This window comes from Tupaia chinensis, unplaced genomic scaffold, assembly GCF_000334495.1.
Source record: "Tupaia chinensis unplaced genomic scaffold, TupChi_1.0 Scaffold000045_1, whole genome shotgun sequence".
NCBI lineage: Eukaryota > Metazoa > Chordata > Mammalia > Scandentia > Tupaiidae > Tupaia > Tupaia belangeri.
This window is the reverse complement of record NW_006159501.1, coordinates 8,933,540-8,955,896: the sequence shown is the minus strand read 5'-3', so window position 1 is coordinate 8,955,896 and position 22,357 is coordinate 8,933,540. Positions and strand designations below refer to the sequence as shown.

General features: G+C 42.5%; 1 protein-coding gene across 3 annotated transcripts in view; it reads right to left on the bottom strand.

The window, feature by feature from the left end:
• ADAM17 (ADAM metallopeptidase domain 17) overlaps nucleotides 1-22,357 on the bottom strand; it is a 72,761-nt gene that overhangs the window by 47,948 nt on the left and 2,456 nt on the right. For all 3 annotated transcript variants that reach the window (XM_006140832.3, XM_006140831.3, XM_014589748.2), the window contains exon 2: nucleotides 1,537-1,669. In XM_006140832.3, the coding sequence (XP_006140894.1) occupies nucleotides 1,537-1,669 (133 nt within the window). The remainder of the gene's footprint in view (nucleotides 1-1,536; nucleotides 1,670-22,357) is intronic.

Genomic DNA, 22,357 nt, shown 5'->3' with positions numbered 1-22,357 from the left:
ATAAAACACACAGAAAAGAAACACATCAAGACAGCGTATATTTACAATAGTCACTGGAACATTATTTGTAATAGGTAAAAAGAAAAAAAATCACTCTGGAGAAACAATCGCTGTGGTTAAACAATGTCCATTTGTAGGGTAGTACACAAGGTGTTACAACTCTCTACAGTAGGAATATTTATGCAGTTGTTTAAAATAAGGTAAATCTGTTATTTGTATCACCTTCATGCATACATATAGATCTATAGTCAGAAAATATACATAATCTTTAAGATTTTTAAATTTTTTAAAGAATTTATTATCATTATCATTATTATTATTATTTTGATGAGAGAGAGAGAGAAAGGGAAAATGAGAAAGAAAGTTGCCCAGTCTAGGACTTGAATTATGGGCCAGTCATATGGGAATCCAGTGTCTTAACCACTACAACACCTACCAATCCACACTAAAATCTTTAGGAAGTTTATACAGACATCCTCTCTGGGTCTGGAAAGCACAACAGAGTTAAGAAGAGATGAGAACTGGGAACGAGCAGTTAGCGTAATGGCTATGTCGCTGGACTCCCACAGGGTCGACCTCAGTTCGTGTCCCGGACTTGGTGGCTTAAAACTCACGCTGGGCGCGTCTGCGTGCGTGCCCAAGATCCTGCGCGGCGAATGGAGAAGGGATTGTGGAATGACCATCCCCCCTGGGGGGTGATTTCTCGCTTTCTGTCTCTATGTCTCTGTCTGTCTGTCTGGCGAGTGCACGCGCCCTATAGGGAAAAAACCTCTCAAAAAAAAAAAAAAAAGAGATGAAAACTTTTAACACCCTCTGTAATTTGCTTTATAAGCTGGATACTAATAATACCTTTTTTTTAATGTAGTGGAGAAGGCCTATCTATGAATAAATAATTCAGCTCATTTACAGTCTCCTACTGTTTATTTTTCTTGATATTGGTTAAAGCTCCCCAAAAAGACTGCAGAAACGGGCCTGCACTTATCAAATTTAAATGTGCAGAATGTGAGTGATTAAAATTACTGCCCAATGGACCACATCAATCAGTTTATACTATGGAGTAAGAGGAATTCCGTGTAGATAGAACACTAAATTTTAAACCCAGCTCACCAGGCTACAAGGACCTGAACAAGATATTTATAGCTAAATCGCAGTGTTTTCACATGGAAAATAAAAACATTTAGTACACAAGTGAGTTAAGTAGCACCAGAAATGTATGGTATACACAAGTGAGTTAAGTAGCACCAGAAATGTATGGTATTATAAGCATTTGACCAAGATTCTTTGTTTGAATTTCATAAACATATTATTACCATCATCAATACCTTTGGAACAGTTATTTTTTAAAAACATTTTCAGTATAAATATGAGAACAGCATTATACTCTAGAAGTCCTTATACGGCAGACTGTAATCATATCAATTACAAATCTTTAAAATATAATTTCCTAAGATCTGAGCAAATAACCTACTTTCTGTTTTTTTGCTGAACCACCCTCTTCCCCAATTTCCCCATTATTCTATAAATAATTCAAATTACCTTTTCAAGGCGGAAAAAGTAAGCAGTCTCTCTAAATGTGTTGAGGCCTGTAGATCCCTTTTTCTTACTGAGTGCTGCTGGATACTGGATAAAGAGAGTATATCGTAGTCTGAGAGCAAAGAATCAAGCTTCTCTGAAATAGAGGTAAAAAGGTTTATCAGCACCTACACCTACTCATCAGCTGTAATATCACTAAAATGAGAAGGCCATAAAATAAACCCTTAATGACATAACACACTATGAAGTGTCCAGCGCAACCCATGAAGTACTCTTACTGAAAAAACTAAACCTGAATCCAATGACATGTAACCTCCAGTTTTTAGAATTAGAGACTAGATGTTGCCAAGTTAAATAACAACTGGAGGAAGCGACCAGCCACACCTAGAATGTCAGAACTCCTGCAAACAAATGACCCAATTTTTTCAGGAAATAAATGGCATGGGGAAGAAGGGAGGGGCAGAGACATAACAGATGGAAGGATTCAGCAAGCAACGGCAACGTGTGAATCTTTCTGCATGCCAGGTCAAACAAATCAACTGTAGGAAGACAGGAGACAATTAGGGCATCGAAACGCGAATATCTCAGTGAGTATCATACCACACAGTGAGTTAAGACTTAGAGAAGGCACTTCTAGTTTGTATGTTAAGAATTTCTAAGGGAGGGAACCAGCAGTTAGCGTAATGGCTATGTCGCTGGACTCCCATGTAGTCAACCGCAGTTCGCATCCCGGACCCGGTGGCTTAAAACTCATGCCGGGCGCGTGTGCATGCGTGCCCAAGATCCCGAGAGGAGAATGGAAGAGGAGAAGGGATTGCGGCGTGACCATCCTCCTGGAGGGTGATTTCTCGCTTCCTGTCTCTATGTCTGTCTCTGTCTGTCTGGCGAGCGCACGTGCCCTATAGCGAAAACCTCTCCTCAAAAAAAGAATTTCTAAGGGGACCAGCAGGTGGCGTGGTGGTTAAGGCACTGGACATTCCCACATGGCTGACCACGGTTTGAGCCCTGGATCTGGTGGCTTGCTTTCTCACTTTTTCCCTCTGTCTTTGTGCGTCTCTCTCTGGTCAAATTAAAATAAATGAATGAAAAAATAAATAATTCTTTGAAGGAAGAAAAAAAAAGATCGGGGCCCATAAGTGGCATGGTAGTTGAGGCACTGGATTCCCAAATGGCCAACTGTGGTTCAAGTCCTGGACTTCGCGGTGGCTTGCTTTCTCATTGTCCTTGTCTCTTTCCAATCAAATAAAAAAAGTAATAGCAATAAATTAAAATAAAATTTAAAAAAACTAAAAAGGGAAGAAGTAGGTAGAGCGAGAGAAGTAAGTTTGCTACCCTAAAGAGAAGAACTGGAAGGGCCAGTGTGAGCAGATATTCTCCGAATCCTTGATTATGGCATATGTGACTCAGCCTGGCTGCCGGAGTTGCTTGTGGCATGTACCTGGGTTGGGGCCTTCGGGTATACTTTGGGATGCTCCCCAAAAGCTCTGCAAGCGAAATAAACACAGAGACCGGAACTGAAGCAAGCATCTTGGAAGAGAGTGGGGAATATAAAATGATTCTTGTAGTTCAAAATGGCTTAAAAATGGGAAAAGGAAAAGTGGCTGCCCAGTGCTCCCATGCTGCTGTTTCTGCCTACGAGCAAATTCAAAGAAGAAATCCTGAAATGCTCAAAGACTGGGAATACTGTGGTCAGCCCAAAGTGGTGGTCAAAGCTCCTGATGAAGAAACCTTGATTGAATTATTGACCTATGTGAAAATGCGTGGACTGACCATGAGTTTAATTCAAGATACTGGATGTACTCAGATTGAACCAGGCTCTGAACTGTCCTAGGAATTGGGCCAACAGACCTAATTGATGAAGTTACTGGTCATCTAAAACTTTACTAGGAAGATTTCTGTATGATGTTGACCTCTCCATCACAAATGTTTGAAGCCTGTCAATAACATTTGAAACTGAATTTCTTCCCCAATTTAAATATTATTGAGATAAAAATAAAATCTGGTCTATCACATAATTCAAAAAAAACGAATTTCTAAGATCAAGAAGGCTGGGACCAGCAGTCAGCATAATGGCTATGTCACTAGACTCCCATGTATTCATTCGCGGTTCAAATCCTGGACCTAGTGGCTTAAACTCACACTGGGCACATGTGCATGCGTGCCCGAGATCCCCAGAGGAGAATGGAGGAGAAGGGATTGTGGCGTTGCTATCCCTCCTTGAGATTATTTCTCACTTTCTGTCTCTCCATCTCTGTCTTTCTGGCAAGTGCACGTGCCCTATAGCAAGGAGGCCAACCACACTGATCTTTCTCCTGACAAACTGGGCTACATCATTCCTTAGGTCATGTAATAAAAGCAACATCTGTATTAATGGCCAGAACAAACCAAAACCAGATGATGCTGAAGTGGTAAGGCAGCATTCTGCCAGACTGATCCACATAGCATGTGCCCATGACCCAAAGCTGGCCAAAGCTAGGAACTGTAGGGTGAAGCTCCTGTTGGGGATGCTGTTTTGCTCTGCGTCTGTTCACCTCTCTTCCTGTCTCTCTAGTTCATGGAAGAGAGAAATGAATAAATTTTTAAATTTATTTAATTTTGTTTATTCATTCATTTATTTTATTTTGGCCAGAGAGACAAAGAGAGAGAGAGTGAATGAGAGAGAGAGAAAGAGAAAGTAAGCCACCACCAGGTCCAGGACTCAAACTGTGGTTGGCCATGTGGGAATGCTGAGCACCTTAACCACCACGCCACCTGCTGGTCCCAGAAATGAATAACTTTTTTAAATTTATTCATTCATTTATTTTAATTTGACCAGAGAGACACAGAGAAAGGGAGAGAAAAAGTGAGAAAGCAAGCTACCAGGTCTGGGACTTGAACCGTGGTCAGCCAAGTGGGAGTGTCCAGCGCCTTAACCATCATGCCACCTGCTGGTCCCCATGAATAACTTTTTAAAACTCAACATTGAACCACCAGAATAGAAGATGAATAAACTACCAAAAAAAAAAATTAAAAAAAAAAAAAAAAAAAAAATTCTCAACATGAACTAGGACCAGCAGATGCCATGATGGTTATGTTGCTGGACACTCACGTAGTATACCACAGTTTGAGTCCTGGACCCAACAGCTTAAAATTCATGCCAGGCACATGTGCGTGCTTGCCTAAAATCCCAAGAGGAGAATGGAGAACAGACTGTGGCATGGCCATCCCCCCTAGGGGATGATTTCTCATTTTCTGTCTGTCTCTCCAGCGAGCGCAGATGCCCCTATAGCAAAAATCTTTATTTTTTAAGAATTATTTAATCTTATTTATTGCTTCATTTATATTTTAATTTGGTCAGAGAGAGAAAAAGAAAGAAAGAAAGCCACCAGGTCCGTGACTTGAACCAGTCAGTCATGTGAGAGTATCCAGCATCTTAGCCACCACACCACCTACTGGCCCCCAAAAGTCTCTCTTTGAAAAAAAAAAATCAATATGAATTATTTTACCCCAAGGGAACTGGAGCCCAGGAAAAGCAAAGATGAGCTGCCCCCGCAGACAGAAAAAGTGCAAATGAGTTTTCACGTGGCACAGAACAAAAGTAGATGCAATGAAGTATCTGCTGTACCTGTAAATCACTTTTCATCAACAGATGCTCTGTTGCCTCCTTCAAAATCAGGATTTTTAGGAAGACAGTTTGGGTGACTTGAGTTTCTTTAGAAAGTATCTAAAAGTAGAGCCAGCCCATGTCCTGGTGGTTAAGGCAGCTCAATTCCATATGGCTGACTGCAGTATGAGTCCCAGACTCAGCTTGAGAACTGAACACACCAGCTACCTGTGAATACATGCCCACAATCTTGAAAGGAGGGAGAGATGAAGGAAAAAGGATTGTGGCATGACCATGCCCCATGAGGGTGCTTATTTGTACTCACCAGCGAGCACACATATCCTGTGGAGAACTGGGGGAAAAAAAAAGTTATATAAAAAGATGTGAGGGCCAGCCAGTGGTATGGTGGCTAAGGAAAGTGGATCCCACATGGCCGACACGGCAGTTTCAGCCCTAGACCCAGCAGCATGAAAACAAGGCTGGCTGAGTATGTGCCCCAAATCCTGACATAAGAATGGAAGAGACAGGATTTCAGCATGCCCATTCCCCTGAGGGGGAGACTTCTCACTTCCCCCCTTCTCTCTTACCTCTGTCACTCTGGCAAGCACAAGCACCCTACAGCAAAAACTAAAAAGAAAAAAAATTGAGCTGATGCTTTCTTTTTCCTTCAGCAAGTGCTCTCAGCAGAAGCAATAGTATTTTCAAAATCATTCCAATGGACTTGAGAATATCCTCATGGCAGCAGGAGCTTAAAGTACAAGTTTCTTACTACTAATGATAAAATGCTCACAAAACCAGCTTTAAAAGAAAGAAATTGGGGCCACCAGGTAGTATAGAGGTTAAGGCACTAGACTCCCACATGGTGGAAGGCGGATAGAGTCCCAGACCCAGCAACTTGAAAAACACGTCAGGCGTGTGTGCGTATGTGCCCAAAATTCCAGAAGGAGAAGGAAAGAAAAAGGACTGCAGCATGGCCATTACCCGTGGGGGTGATTTCTCACTTTCCCTCTCTCTGCTTCTCTCTGGCAAAAGTGGCAAACAAAATAAAAAAGAAAAGAAATCAACTCAATACTCTTCTATTTCACCTTCCCCAATATATCCTCGGTTGGCTCATTCATCAATCATTCATTCTCTGCTATGCAGAGTCAGGCACTGATCTAAGTGCTGAAATACAGCACTAAAAGAATGAAGCCCTGCCTAAGGGAACACTTGTTTAGTGGGAAGAGACAATATGTAAGAAAACTTTGCTTCTCTCTCTCTCAGTGCTGTGAATGCTAAAGCAAAACATAACAGGGAATGAGAAAGCCTAGTTTCTACAGAGTGGCCAAACCTGAAGAAAGCAAGAAAGCTCCTTGATGAAAATAAATGCAATCCAAGCTCACTCACAGTTCAAACTCAAGATAAGATCAAATAAATTGGCAGCAATTTTCATATTGGCTAGGTACCACCCATTTTCAGTTAATTTTTTCTTCTAAATTTAATCCAGGAGGGGCCAGCAGATGGCAGGTTGATTGATGCAATGGACTACTACATGGCTAACCATGTTTCAAGTCCCAGACCTGGTGGCTTGTTTTCTCTCTCTCTCTCTCACTAGCTCGCTCTCCGGTCAAATTAAAATAAATGAATAACATTAAATAATTTTTTAAAATTTAATCCAGGAGAAAGCTGTTTTGGGAGTCATCAGTCACTGATACGCCAATAGCTGTTTGTTGATGATCTGGCCTTGCTAATGACAGTGCTTAGCAGCACCAATGGAAAACCTTCAAAAACCTTACCATCCAGGACAACTGGTGGCGTGGAGGTTAAAGCAGCTGGATTCCCACATAGCTGACTGCCCAAATGGAGTCCCAGACTCCGCAGCTTGAAAAACACGCTGGGGGGAACCAGCAGTTAGCGTAATGGCTATGTTGCTGGACTCCCACGTAGTCGACCGTGGTTCGTGTCCCGGACCCGGTGGCTTAAAACTCACGCCAGGCGCGTGTGCGTGCGTGCCCAAGATCCCGAGAGGAGAATGGAGGAGAAGGGATTGCGGCGTGACCATCCCCCCTGGGGGGTGATTTCTCACTTTCTGTCTCTATGTCTCTCTCTGTCTGTCTGGTGAGCGCACGCGCCCTACAGTGAAAATCTCTCAAAAAAAAAAAAAAAAAAGAAAAAGAAAAGAAAAGAAAAACACGCTGGGCACCTGTGCAAGCATGCCCCAAATCCCAAAAGGATAATGTCCAAAATCCCAAGAGGAGAAGGGAGAAGGGGGATTGTGGCATGGCCATCTCCCTGAGGGAAGGGTGATTTCGCACTTTGCTTCTCTCTCTCTCTGGTGTGCATGTGCCGTATAGTAAGCTAATGGTAGAAAAAGAAGAAAAGCTTACTATTCATTCAATAATTGGTGTGTGTTCCCTACAAGGGGCATGCTTGGTGTTTTATTACCTTATCTCCACAAACATTTCAGGAGTATTGTCCTCATTTTTCAGATGAGGAAAGACTCAGTAATTTTTCTAATATAACAAAAGTAAAGTAGTGCAGAACCAAATTTTGAACTTGGGTCTGCCTGCTGAAATACCCAAACTTTATTGACATCATACTTTTTAAACTCCTTAAAAACTCACTTGGACCAGCAGGTGGCATAGTGGTTAAGGTGCTAGATTCCCACACGGGTACCTGTGGGAACCTGATGTTCTGCTTTCTCACTCTTCCTCTCTGTCTGTCTCTGGTCAAACTGAAGAAGAAGAATAAGTAAAAATTACATAAATAATTCTAAAAAATTAAGAAAAAATTCTGGAACATTCTATATTTTAGTCTCCAACTTTTCGACATGTCAACTAAATGTGACTTTTCCCTTGGAATTACAAACCTTTTGTTAACACCTTTCTTCAGGGACCTTCTAGTTACATCAGGAATTGGCCAAAAGGGAACAATCTTTTTCACCACAGTATCTTACTTTGCAATACTCAATGCAAAACTTTGCACATACCAGGACTCTTGTGCTCACAAACCATATAGATTCTCAATACTGAGATGTCAAAACAATCCTTTGGCTAACATTTCAACTTCCCTAATACAAACTAGTACTTAATTTTATTCAAGATCATAATCACTCCTACTGACTTAGAAACTTAACCTCGATATTGCCATTTCTTTTTTTTTTTTTTAAAGAATTGTTTAAATTTTTATTTATTTATTTTAATTTGACCAGAGAGGAACAGAGTGTGAGAGAGAGAGATTGGGGGGTTGGGACCAGCAGTTAGCATAATGGCTATGTCGCTGGACTCCCATGTAGTCGACTGCAGTTGCAGTCCCAGGCCTGGGGGCTTAAACTCTTGCCAGGGGTGTGTGCATGCCCAAGATCATGAGAGGAGAATGGAGAAGGGATTGCAGCGTGGCCATCCCCACCTGGGGGGTGATTTCTCTCTTTCTGTCTCTCTGTTTTTCTGGTGAGCACATGCACTCTACAGCAAGCTATCGGGTTCAGGACTCAAACTGCGATCTGCCATGTGGGAGTCCAGCGCTCTTAACCATCATGCCACCTGCTGGTCCCAATACTGTCATTTCATTGTCATAGACCAGTAGTCCTCAACATGATGTCCCCATACCAGCAGCATTAGCATCACCTTTACTAGAAATGCAAAATTTCAGGTTTCTTGTCAGATTTACTTAATCAGGTATCTTCTGGATAGGGTCCAGGAAATGTTTTTAACAAGCCTTCCAAGTGATTCTAGTACATATTCAAGTTTCAAAAACATTTCGTTTAAAGTAAGAAAATAGCTCAAAGTGGGGGGCAAAAAAACCTTTAGGCACAAAGATGCTCACTATTCAGCCTTGTATTAAGTTTCAAGTTTCCTTCTTTCTTCCATGAGAAGGGGGTGACACCCCAACAGGGTCTTCACACTGTGACCCTCCCCCACATTGGCTGGTCCCATGTCATGAGGCATGTCTGACATTCTTTTTTTTAGAGGTTTTTTTGCTATAGGGCACGTGCACTTGCCAGACAGAGAAAGAAAGACAGACAGAAAGCGAGAAATCACCCCCCAGGGGGGATGGCCACGCTGCAATCCCTTCTCCTCCATTCTCCTCTCGGGATCTTGGGCACGCACACACACGTGCATGGCTTGAGTTTTAAGCCACCAGGTCCGGGACGCGAACCGCGGTTGACTATGTGGGAGTCCAGTGGCAGCCATTACACTAACTGCTGGTTCCCATGTCTGACATTCTCACAAAGTCTCCGCGCCTTCCCATCAGCCTCAAGAGTATTGTGTTACTGCTACACCATGATCTGGCCTTCTTCACATGATTTGTTAGAACAAAAACTAGAAACAAGGTAAATTTAGTAACTGGAAAACAGCTGAATGAATAAGTTACTGTACTTCCAAATGACAAGGGGAAAAAAATCTACTACCACTTAAAAAGTTACTTACAACAGATTTTTAAGAACATGGGAAAACACTTAGCTATAATGGTTAAGTAAACAAAGGTATTCATATTGCATGATCTTAACTATGTATAAAAATAAGTCTAGGAAAAAAATAACTAAGTGCCAGATAGTAACATCATTGGCTATTGAGGGTATATTCTCTATAAAAAGCACTTTTTCAGTTTAGTTCCTAAAGAATTTTAAAAACACTTTTCAGTAAATCTTTTTTTAAAAGAACTGTTTTATTTTATGTATTATTATTATTATTATTATTATTATTTTTATTTGACCAGAGAGCAAGAGAGAGGGAAAGTGAGAAAGGAAGCTGCCAGGTCCAGGACTTGAACCGCAGTCAGCCATGTGGAAGTCCAGAGCCTTAACCACCATGCTACTTGTGGCCCGAGAACTTTAAAATAGTTAACTAATACATTTTCTTTGTAACATACTCTCTTTAATAACAGGATATCTCAAAATGGATGTTCCAAAGTCATCACAAACTTACAGCAAAAACAGCTCTCCTTTTAGAGCAAAACTGGAACTACTTAACTGTTCTTTCTGTTGTCTTTCACTAGTAAGTAAGCTCTCAGATATTCAATATCTTACTATATTTCACTGCAAAATCCTAACACGCAGTAATCTCAATTTTCTATAGTCTTTTCAATAGAGTTTATATAACCCCACCTCCTAAGAGCTTATGCTTATTCTTATCCAAATCTCTTGGTAAGTTTCGTATAAACCACCTGGCTTTTTACAATAGAGTTTATTACAGTTAATATTATACAGTGCTACAAAAATTATTTTTCTTAGCTGTGTCTGATCATAATTTCTTTTTTTTTTTTTAAAGAGATTTTTGCTATAGGGCACGTGTTAACTGAAGAGACAGAGACGCAAAGCAAGAAATCACCCCTCCCCAGGGGGATGTACACGCCGAAATAGCTTCTCCTCTTGGCATGCATGCACATGTGGCCAGCTTGAATTTTCCAGGTTCCAACAGCAGTCGACCATGTGGGAGTCCAGCAGTGTAACCATTACACCATCTGTTGGTACCAATAATCTCTTTTTTAAAAACTTCACAAAGGGGACCCAGGAGGTGGCATGGTAGTTAAGGCACTGGACTCCCACATGGCTAACCATGGTTCAAGTCCCAGACTCGGCAGCTTGAAAAATCATGCTGGGCATGTATGTGTGCCTGCCCAAAATCCCAGGAGTAGAATGAAGAAGGGATTGTGGCATGGCCATCCCCCACAGGGGGTGATTTTTCACTTTCCCTTTCTCTGTTTCTCTCAGGCGACTATAGTCACACTATGGCAAAAACCTAAGGAAAAAAAAAAAAAACCTCCACAATGGCTGCCCATCACTATCTAGAATAAGAGCATCTTCTTTACTTTCTATGAGTTGCTCCAACAACTACCCCAAACAAGAAAATTCATTTCCGCCACCTACAAACACAAATTAGAAAATAACAGACACAGGATCAACTCCATGACAGTGGTAACACGCTGCTCAAGAAAAGTCAGATCCCACATAGCAACTATAGTTCAAATATTTGGCCGGGTCATCCTGAAACATGCCAGGTGTGGTCAAGTGCCCAAGATCCAACACATCATTCAACAATATTTATTGAGAACCTACCTTCAGGCACTAAGAATATGACAGAAAGGGGCCAGCAGGTGGTGTAGTGGTTAGGGGCGCTGCTGTATTCCCACATGGCCAACTGCAGCTCGAGTCCCAGACCTGGCGGCTTGCTTTCTCACTTTCCCTCTCTTTCTCTCTCTCCCTCTCACTCTGTCCCTCTCTGGTCAAATTGAAACAAAAAATAAACAAATAAATAAAGCTAAATAAAAAAATAATTATTAAAAAAAAAAAGAATATGAAAGAGAAAAGAAATAATTTTCTGGTATTATGACACGGAGGGAAAGACCATGACACAAGAAATTATTTATAATGTTGGGTTAGCCCCATAGCCTAGTGCTTAAGGGAGCTAGATGCCACAGGGCTGACTGTAATTCAAATCCTGGCTCTGGGAGCTTGAAGAACACGACAGGTGCATGTGTATACATGTTCCAAATCCCAACAGGATGGAGAAATGGAGGAGAAAAGATTGTGGTGTGCTCATGTCCCATTGTGGGGGAGATAGGAATGCTTCTTCTCTCCCTCTCCTTGGCAAACATGTATGCCCTCTGGCAATTAAAAAGAGTTACTTATAGGGGTCCAGCAGGTGGTGTGATGGTTAAGGCACTGGACTCCCACATGGCCAACCATGGTTTGAGTCCTGGACCAGGTGGCTTCCTTTCTCACTTTCCTCTCTCTGGTCAAATTTTTTAAAAAATTAAATAAAATTACATAATTCTTTTTTTTTATAAGAAAGCAAAAACACTTTTTAAAAAAATTATTTACTTTTATTTGTTTATTTTAATCAGTCCAAAGAGGGACAGAGAGAGAAAGAGAGAGAGAGAGAGAGAGAAAGTGAGAAAGCAAGCCACCAGGTCCGGGACTCAAAACACAGTTGGCCATATGGGAGTCCAGCACCCTTAACCACCATGCCACCTGCCAGTCCCCAAATTAAATTCTTTAGGAAAAAAAGTTCCTTATAAAGTGTGTGCAGAGGGTCAGCAAGTATTGTGGATGTTAAGGCAGCTGGATCTCACATGGCCAGCTGAGCAGTTTGAATCCAGTGGCTTGAAAAATCACATGGGGTGCATGTGCATCCATGCGCAAAATCCTAAGAGAATGGAGAAGCAGTGATTGCACCATAGCCATCCCTTCTAGGAGTGGGGGACATATGATTTCTCACTATCCCTCTCTCTCTCTGGCTCTGTCTCTGTCCCTCTCTGGCAAGCACACAAGGCCTATAGCAAAAAAAAAAAAAAAAAAAAAGTGCTGCAAGAAAGGTAGTTGCAAGAAGTTATGGAAGGACATAGGAGAGGCATGACCCCTGCCTGGAGACTCAAGGATGCTTTCCCAAGGGAGCAGTATTGCAGTTAAGAGCCCAGGCACTGGGGCCAGCATGTGGCGTGGTGGTTATGGTACTACACTCCCACATAACCAACCATGGTTTGAGTCCCAGACCTGGTAGCTTAAAGGTCATGCTAAGGTACCAAGAGATGGCGTAACGGTTATGTCACTGGATTCCCACACAGTTGACCATAATGTGAGTTCCAGACCCAGAAGCTTAAATTCACACAGGGCACGTGTGCATGCATGTCCAAAATCCTGAGAGAAGAATGGAGGAGAAGAAATTGTGACGGCCATTCCCCCGGGGGGTGATTTCTCGCTTCCTGTCTCTCTGTCTCTGTCTCTCTGGTGACTGTACATGTCCTATATCAAAATCTCTCTCTCAAAAAAAAAAAAAAAAGGTCACAACCCAGTAGCTTGAAAAACACAACAGGCACATGTGCATGCATGCTCAAAATCTCAGGAGAGTGGAGGAGAAGGGACTGAGGCATGGCCATCTCCCCCGGGGGGTGATTTCTCACTTACTCTCTCACATCTCTCCTCTCCAGCGAGTACACGTGCCGTATGGCAGAAACCTTTATTAAATAAAATAAAATAAAACAAAAAACCAGCCCAAGGACTATGCACCGGCCAAGACAGGGAAAGAAACAAGAAACAGAACATAATACTCAAAGAAGTCAAGCAACTGGTGAGACTCGTGTGCATAGCAGCACAGAGAGGTGATGGGGTGTCAGGCTGGAATGGCAGACAGAGGTCAGGTCAAGAAGGTCAATCCCTTGTCCTCCATTCTCCTCCTGGGATCTTGGGCACACACACACACGCACCCAGCCGTGAGCTGAAGCCACTGGTTCCAGGATTCAAACTGCGGTCAGCCATGTGAGAGTGCAGTGACATAACCACTACACCATCTGCTGGCCCCGCCATATGCTAATTTTAAGCAGGCAGAAAGAACCTATGCTATGCTATAATTTTCAACATCACATCAGTGGTAAACAAATAATACTTTGTTCCTTCCAAATGTTAGGAAAGAATAAAAAGCCGGACTTAGGCCAGCTGGTGGCATGGTGGTTAAGGCCGCTGGATTCCACATGGCTAACTGTGCAGCTGAGTCCTAGACATGGCAGATTGAAAAACATGCCAGGCATGTGTGCCTGTACTTCCAAAATCCCGAGAGGAAAAATGGAGACAGAATTGTGATATGACCATCCCTTCTAGGATTGCTTTCTCATTCTCTTTCCCCCCCCCATATTCCTCTCTCTCTCCTCAATGAGCACATATGCCTTATAACAAAACTAAAAAAAAAAAAAGAAAGAAAGAAAAGAAAAGCTGAACCTTCAGGCCTGCAACAAGGTAGTCTTCTGGATGTAGATGCAGAGTTGCTTAAAAGATCTGATAAACCATCCACTCAACCATTCTCTTAAACTGAATTATTGGGGCCAGCAGATAGAATAATGATTACATTGCTGGACTCCCATGTAATCAACCACAGTTCAACTCCCAGACCCAGCAGCTTAAAACTCACACTGAGCACGTCTGCATGCATGCTTAAAATTCCAGGAGGAGAATGGAGAAGGGATAGCAGCTAGCAATCCCTTGGGGGGTGATCTCTTGCTCTCTGTCTTTCCGGTGAGTGCATGTGCCCTATAGCAAAAATCTCTCTTAAAAAAAATAAATAAATAAAACTGGTTGTTTTGTCCCTCAAATAAGCTTTCATGACCACTGACTTTGGTACAACGAGGCCAAAGAATATCCATATTTCTTTCATCAAGTCCAGGTTAACATTTTAAAGCTAAAACTAATTTTAAGCTTTTTTTCCAGCACACACACCCTCAATAGGGCCCCATCACCACCTATCCTTTCCCCCCATCCTCAGAACCCTGGGTGCCTGTGACTTGCACCATAGGGCCTCCAACACCGAAGGGCACCAGCTACACCACAAAGGCTGGGCCTAATTTTTAAACATTTTAAAAGCACATATTTATGGGTCAGCAGGTGGTATGGAGATTAAGGCACTGCATCCCACATGTTCTATGGCATGGTTCAAGTCCCAGACCTGGGAACTTGAAAACTGCCTCAGGCAGGTGTATGCCCAAAAGTCTTGAGGAGACTGAACAAGGGACTGCAGCATGGCCATCCCTCTTCAGGGAATGATTTCTCACTTTCCCTATCTCTTTCTGGAGAGCGCACATGCCCCATAGCAAAACTGAAAAAATAAAGGATAGGAGCTGGCAGATGGCATGGTGGTTAAGGGTGCTAGACTCCCACATGGCCCACCGTGATTTGGGTCCCAGACCTGGTTGCTTGCTTTCTTACTTCCCCTCTCTCTCTGTCCCTCTCTGGTCTAATGAAAATAAATAAATAAAATAATTATTTTAAATAAATAAATAAGGATAGATTTAACTTTCTGTGTATACAAACACATATACATACATGTATAATTAGTGTATAATTTTCCCGATATATTTGAGGACAATTTTAATAATTTTAATCAAGTATGAGAAGGCTCTGGAAACATTCATTTTTACATTTATCTCTTTTTGGGGGTAGCAAATAGCATTTTCCTAGAGAATAAGTTGCAAGTGTGACACAGAACCCCTGCAGTGAGTACTCTGCTCATTCTCCACTGTTCCACTGCATGAAGTACAAAGTTTTCCAAATGACTACCAGCGTCACCAGTGTCACCGCTCCTACTTCTGCTGTCAGAGTGGGAAAGTTAACACCAGCACTGCCGAAGTGCTTACTGTGCTTATGCAGAAGACACATGAGACCTACCCGTTGGCATTCCCCAAAATACACTGTAGGGCAGGGAAGCAGCATGGCCAGGCCATGAATAAGCCATAGAACTAGCCAAGCGCTTCCTTGGACTAGGAATGAGAAAAGGAAAGCAGGGCTCTCAGCAGAGGTAAGGAACTCAAAACTTAATTTTAGGGATTTACATCAATGAGTGAAGATGGAATCTGGGCTGCCTCAATTGATTCCCTATCAAGAACCCTGCACTGGGGGCTGGAACTTAACATGGGCCCAGATTCTCCAGCACAAGCAGCAACCAAGAAGCTCTGAGCTCAAATGAGACCAGCAAAGTCCATGGTAGTCGCAGAAGAAACCTGGACTGGTCCACAAGGTTCTGATACGTGTTCAGGTTAGGCAATGAGAATCCTTCCACAATTCCTTGCACCATTACCTAGTTTTAGACTAACCGTTGTTTCCTATATTCATTCTTCTACCTTAAAGTAAGAATTAACAGTTACAGGGCCAGCAAATGGCATAGTGGTTATATTGCTGAACTCCAACATGGCCGACCACAGTTCAAGTTCCAGACCCGGTGGCTTGAAACAGGCTGGGCGTATGTGCGCAGGTGCCCGAGATTCCAGGAGATTGGAGAAGACTGCAGCGTGGCCTTCCCCCGAGGGGAGTGATCACTTTTCTTCTCACTCTGTCCCCCGCCCCCCTACATATGCACCCTAAGGCAAAAACCTCTACAAAAAGAAAAAGAAAAAAAGAATAGACAATTAATAAACTGGGCATGCTGTATCTGAAGTGACTCTGAACAGAGGTGGAAACATTAAATAGGCAGCAGGATCAGAGTGTCTAGAGCTTCTGAGAACAGGTCCAGTGCAGAGATACATATTCAGTAGCTAGTAGAACACAATCAAATGATAGTGAAACCAGAGCAGCGAGTAAGACCTGTCAGAGTGTTCAATTCATGTCAAAAGGAAGAAGAAAAAAAAAAGGAAGTGAGGGGAGGGAAATACCCATTTCTTTGGCTGATTTTAGGCCTACATTAAGAGATATATGCCAAATCCTTCATTTTATCCTCTTCCTCAGTGAGGCTTATTGTCCTTTTCCAATTACCAACCTCTTCAGGCTTTCTTCAAATTAAATGTCCAATTATATATATTTACTATCTCTCAAACAGAAAATGGTAAAAGATCCAAAAATCAACAGGCTTAGCCTTGGGGCATACCTACACCTAATGTTCTGGAAAATCCCATGAAAGTCAAAAGGATTTCTCCAGGTTTCTCATCACAAACTCCTTTTTTCTTTTTCAGAGAAATTTTTGCTAGAGGGTGTATATGCTCACTGGAGAGACAGTGAGACAGAAAGCAAGAAATCACCCCTCAGGGGTGAGTGCCAGGCCACTATCCTTTCTCCTCCATTCTCCCCTCAGGATTTTGGGCACGCACACACACCTGCCCAGCATGAGTTTCAGGTCGCTGGGTCTGGGACTTGAACCACGGTCGACTACATGGGACTCCAATGACATAACCATTATACCACCCGCAGGACCCCAGACTCTCTTTTTATCTCTTAATTTCATTTTAAAAATAGTTTCTCTCTTTGACTAGTATACAGCTAAGTTAAACTAAATCTCTCTTGGAGCAGTTAGGGTGGTTAAGTTTTTAGATTTCAAAGAAATGCTGTCTAGGCAAAATTAACATCAAAAGAGGAAGTCAGATCTCAAATACTGAGTACAATGGTGCTGTCAATAAAGAAATGAGCACTGCAATGTGGAGGAACATCCCCATGCCAATAACCTCAAGGTAAATTTCAAAATACGTTTCAGATGGAAACTTTCATCTCTCATCTGGGACCTGTATTTTTCCCTTCCACCCACTATATCCTCTTTTATAAAAGTAACACAAAGGGAAAACAATTTTGAAATCAAAGTGAGACTTACACACTCCAGCTGCAACTTCAACAAGATATCATCATGACTAAGCTCATATGACTCGTAACTTTCCTAAATTATGCAATTCATAACAGTTCCAATGAAATACTTTCTGGTGACCTATGAGTACTCTAAGAGCCGGGTTTCTATTTGTTACACATTGGTTGTCTTTTAGAAAAATGTTGTCCTATGCTGAATCTGTAATATTTTTTTTTTTTTTGGAGAGGTTTTCGCTATAGGGCGCGGGCGCTTGCCAGGGGGAGAGAAATAGAAAGCGAGAAATCACCCCCCAGGGGGGATGGCCATGCCCCAATCCCTTCTCCTCCACTCTCCTCTCGGGATCTTGGGCACGCACGCACACGCGCCCGGCGTGAGTTTAAGCCGCCGGGTCCGGGCCTCGAATCGCAGTCAACTACACGGGAGTCCAGCGACATAGCCATTACGCTAACTGCTGGTCCCGCCTAATCTGTACTTACATGTTGTATATATTTTGTTTTGTTTTGTTTTTGTTAGAGGGGATGTACACTCACCAGAGATAGAAGAGTAAGCACTCTGCAATAGGGCATGGTCATGCCACATCCCCCTTCCCTACATTCCTCCTTACAGTCGGGATTCTGGGCACACACACAGGTCTGGCATGTTTTTGTTTTGTTTTGTTTTAAAGAATTACTGATTTTGATTTTTTCGTTCATTTATTTTAATTTGACCAAAGAGAGACAAAGAGAGACAGAGGGAAAGTGAAAAAGCAAGCCACCAGGAATTGGAATAGGCACTGAACCATGGTCAGCCATGTGGGATTCAGCTTTCTTTCTTTTTTTAAAAGAATTATTTAATTTCATGTATTCATTCATTCATTTTAATTTGACCAGAGAGAGAGAGAGAAAGAACGAGAGAGAGAGAGAAAGTGAGAAAGTAAGCCACCAGGTCCGGAACTCGAACTGTGGTCGGACAATGTGGTAGTGTCCAGCGCCTTAACCACCTGGCCACCTGCTGGTCCCCCGGATTCAGCTTTCTATGTACAGTACTTAACCACTGTGCTATCAGGCTGCCCCAAGCTAATCAACATTATACACTGCAATTACGGTAACATTTATAAGACAAGTAAGCTAAAAAACAATAATATGGTTTTTATAGGGCACATGAGTTCACCAGAAAGACAGAAAAAGAGAGACAGAAGGTGAGAAATCATCCCCCCAGGGGGATGGCCACGCAGCAATCCCTTCTCCTCCATTCTCCTCTTGGGATCTTGTGTACACATGCACACACACCTAGCGTGACAATATGTTTTTTACTACTGCCACACATAATACCTGGCAGATAGTGTTTTTCAAATATATGGTGAATAGGGGCCGGCAGGTGGCATGGTGGTTAAGGATGCTAGACTCCCACATGGCCAGCCGCTGTTCAAGTCCTGGGTCAGGTGGCTTGCTTTATCACTTCTTCTCTCTCTCTTTCTCTCGCTCTTGCTCTGTCTCTATCTGGTCAAAATTAAATAAGTAGATAAATAAATAAATAAAATTCAATAAAATAATTCTTTAAGAAATAAAAATTTCAAAATAAAATATCTGGTGAGCAAATGTGTTAAGTCTGTGCATTTTTCTGGCATAAGTGACTGTACTTTCAAAAACTTAACCAAAAAAAAACCACATGGTCAAAAAAACTTTATGATCTGAAATGCTGAGAGTCAATACAAAAAATGTTTCTTCTTATAGTATATGCTTTCCTTTTAAAAAGAATTATTTGACTTTATTTATTATTTTAATTTAACCAGAGAGGGACAGAGTGAAAGAGAGAGAGCAAGAAAGTGAGAAAACAAACCGCCATGTCAGGGATTCGGTCCGCAGACAGCCATGTGGGAGTCCAGTGACTTAACCACCACACCACCTGCCAGCCCAGCTTTCCTTTTTTTTTTTAAGAGAGATTTTTGCTATAGGGTACATACACTAGCTGAAGAGACAGAGAGAGACAGCAAGAAATCACCACCATCCCCCACCTCACCCGGGGATGGCCACACCGCAATCTTTTCTCCTCCATTCTCCTCTTGGGATTTTGGACATGAAGGTACACAGACCCTGGCATGAGTTTTAAGCTGCCAGGTGCGGGACTCAAGCTGCAGTCAACTATGTGGGACTCCAACGATGTAATGTAACCATTAAGCCATCTGCTGGTCCCAGTATATGCTTTTCTAAGATTCATGTTTGTTTTTCCACCTGTGAACAACAGAATAATATAAAAGAAGCCAGATGTGCTGGATGGTGAAAATATAATTTTAGTATCTCAAAATATATCTTTATTCTTTTGTTGTAAAGAATTATTTTACTTGGGGCTGGCAGGTGGTATAGTGGGTTAAAGGCATTGGACTCCCACATGGCCAACTGCAGTTTGAATCTTTTTTTTTGGAGAGATTTTCGCTATAGGGCGCGTGCGCTCGCCAGACAGAGAGACAGAAAGCGAGAAACCACCCCCAGGGGGGATGGTCACCCACAATCCCTTCTCCTCCATTCTCCTCTCGGGATCTTGGGCACGCACACACACGCAGCCGGCGTGAGTTTTAGGCCACTGGGTCCGGGAAATGAATCGCGGTCGAGTACGTGGGAGTCCAGCGACATAGCCATTACGCTAACTGCTGGTTCCCTGCAGTTTGAATCTTGGACCTGGTGGTTTGCTTTCTCACTTTCCCTCTCTTTCTCTCTGATCAAACTAGGAAATAATAATAATAATAAATAAAGTTAAATAAAATAATTCTTTAAAAAAATTATTTTAACTTTATTAAATTTAATTTTGACCACAGAGGAATAGAGTGAGTGAGTGAGAGAGAGAGAGAGAGAGAGAGAGAGGAAGGAAAAATGAGAAAGCAAGCCGTCAGGTCCAGCACTCAAACTGCAGTGGACTCCAGTGCCCTTAACCACCACGCCACCTGCCAGCACCCATCTTTATTCTTTTTGTTGACTTTTTTCCTAAGATCTTTTTTTTTTTGTCATAGGGCATTGCGCTTGCTGGAGAGAGAAAGAGACAGAAGTAAGAAATCGACCCCCAGGGGGAATGGCCACGATGCACACGCACACCTGGCATGATTTTCAAAACATGGAGTCTGAGACTCAAACCATGGTCCACCATGCAGGAGTCTAGCACCTTAGCCACCATGTCACCTGCTAGCCCTGACATTTATTCTTATAATGAAACAGTTCCTCACCCTATCTCTCCACCCTGGGCACCTAAATTCAAAATTTTCCTTCAGGGAGCAGCAGATGGCATAAGTGTTATGTCGCTGGACTCCAACATAGTTAACACGGTTCAAGTCCTGGGCCTGGTAGCTTAAAACTCACACCGGGCGCGTGTGCATGTGTGCCCGGAATCCAGGGAGGGGAATGGAGGAGAAGGGATGAGGCATGGCCATCCCCCCTTGGGGGGTGATTTCTTGCTTTCTGTCTTTCTGGCGAGTGTATGCATCCTATAGCAAAAAAAAAAAAAAGAAAAAAAGAAAAGAAAGAAAGAAAGAAAGAAAAAAGGAAGGAAAAAAAAGAAAAAAAATCCTTCAATTTGTATTGATTTATATCATCTCAGCATTTCCTACACTGACTCCCTGTTTCCTTAAAACACCCACTTGTAATCCATTTGAATTTGAGATAACCAGAAGGCAGCTGTTCAGGTGAGAACACTCAACACTTTTTTTTTTTTGAGATTTTTGCCTTAGGGTGCATGTGCTGGGGGTGGAAGAAGACAGAGACAATGAGAAATCACCATCCCACACCAGGGATGGCCATGCCACAATCCCTTCTCCTGGATCTTGGACATGCACTCACTCATGCACCAGGTGTGAGTTTCAAGTCACCGGGTCCAGGACTTGAACCATGGTTAGCCATGTGGGAATCCAGTGATGTAATCACTACGCTATCTGCTGGTTGCATAAACATTTTTAATATTCCCAGTCAATTACAACTTGTATATTAAATGAGAAAAAAATGCCAAGTAACAAACTAACACAAAGATTTTTATTATAATTAGCCATCAAGAAAATCCACCTAGTCTCTCAATTTGCAAAATAAAAGGGGGCTTCAAATAGTTTGTGGAAAATGAGTACTGTGAAAAACATGCTTGGATTTTTTTTTTTAATGTTGCACGGAAATTAACTGATACTTTAATTCCATTTGTTCACCAACTCTGAAGTCTAGTCAACATGGAATCATGGTAAGTTTCAGGGACAAATACAACCATGAAATAACAAGGTTCATACTTTCTACACTGAAAAAATGCACTAACAGTGCTACCAATCAAACTGTTTCAAATGTCAACTTTGGAAAGGTGTAAGACCTTAAAATACACATACACCGTAAAGTTCACACGAACTTCTACCAAATTTCTCCTCTTTTTAAAAAGATTTATTTGGTTTTATTAATTATTGTTATTATTAATTTGACCAGAGACAGGGAAAGTGAGAATGCAAGCCACAAGGTTTGAGACTCCAACCATGGTCAACCATGTGTGGGTCCAGTGTCTTAACCACCATGCCACCTGTCGGCCCTCAACCTTCTCCTCTTAATGCTAGTCCATCTTTAAAATTCAATCTCTCTAGAAAATCTAATTAAGAGGAGCCCTCTGCTTTTCAAGCTCAAACTGAACAAAATGCTCATCCTTGGTCATTTGTTTTAAACCACACGGAAAGCATTCATAATGGCAGCGTCACAGATTAGCCTGGCAGGTTTAGTCTCCCTCCATCCCCAATTGCCCAAGCACCTCCAACAGGCTACGACTGAAATCGCCAACGAACGTGCTTAGAACATTAGCAAAGCCCATCTCCAACGCTCCATCTCCAGTCTAAAAATGCACCTGAAACAGCTGCGGACACCGCCTTCCAGCCAGACTACTCAGTCCCTGCTGCAGCAGAAAGTCTAGTCACCCTTCAGAGCCAGGGAGAAGTCTGGAACTACGGGCTCTTCTTTCCTCCTCCCCGAGCGTGCCTTTCCCAGAGACACGACACACTAGCTCTCAGGACAGGGAGACCACATCTCCCTCTCGGAACGCCAGCCGGCCACCAACGTCTTCCCTCTTTCCCAAACACACTCCCAAAACACAAACCCAGGGGACAGACCCGTCCCAGGTGCAGGCACTATGGGACGCCCCCCCCACAACCCTTCCCCATTCGGACAGACTGGCCGGACTCCACGAAGAGCCCCACCCCCTTCCTACACAGAAAACTTCGGGACGCGCCACC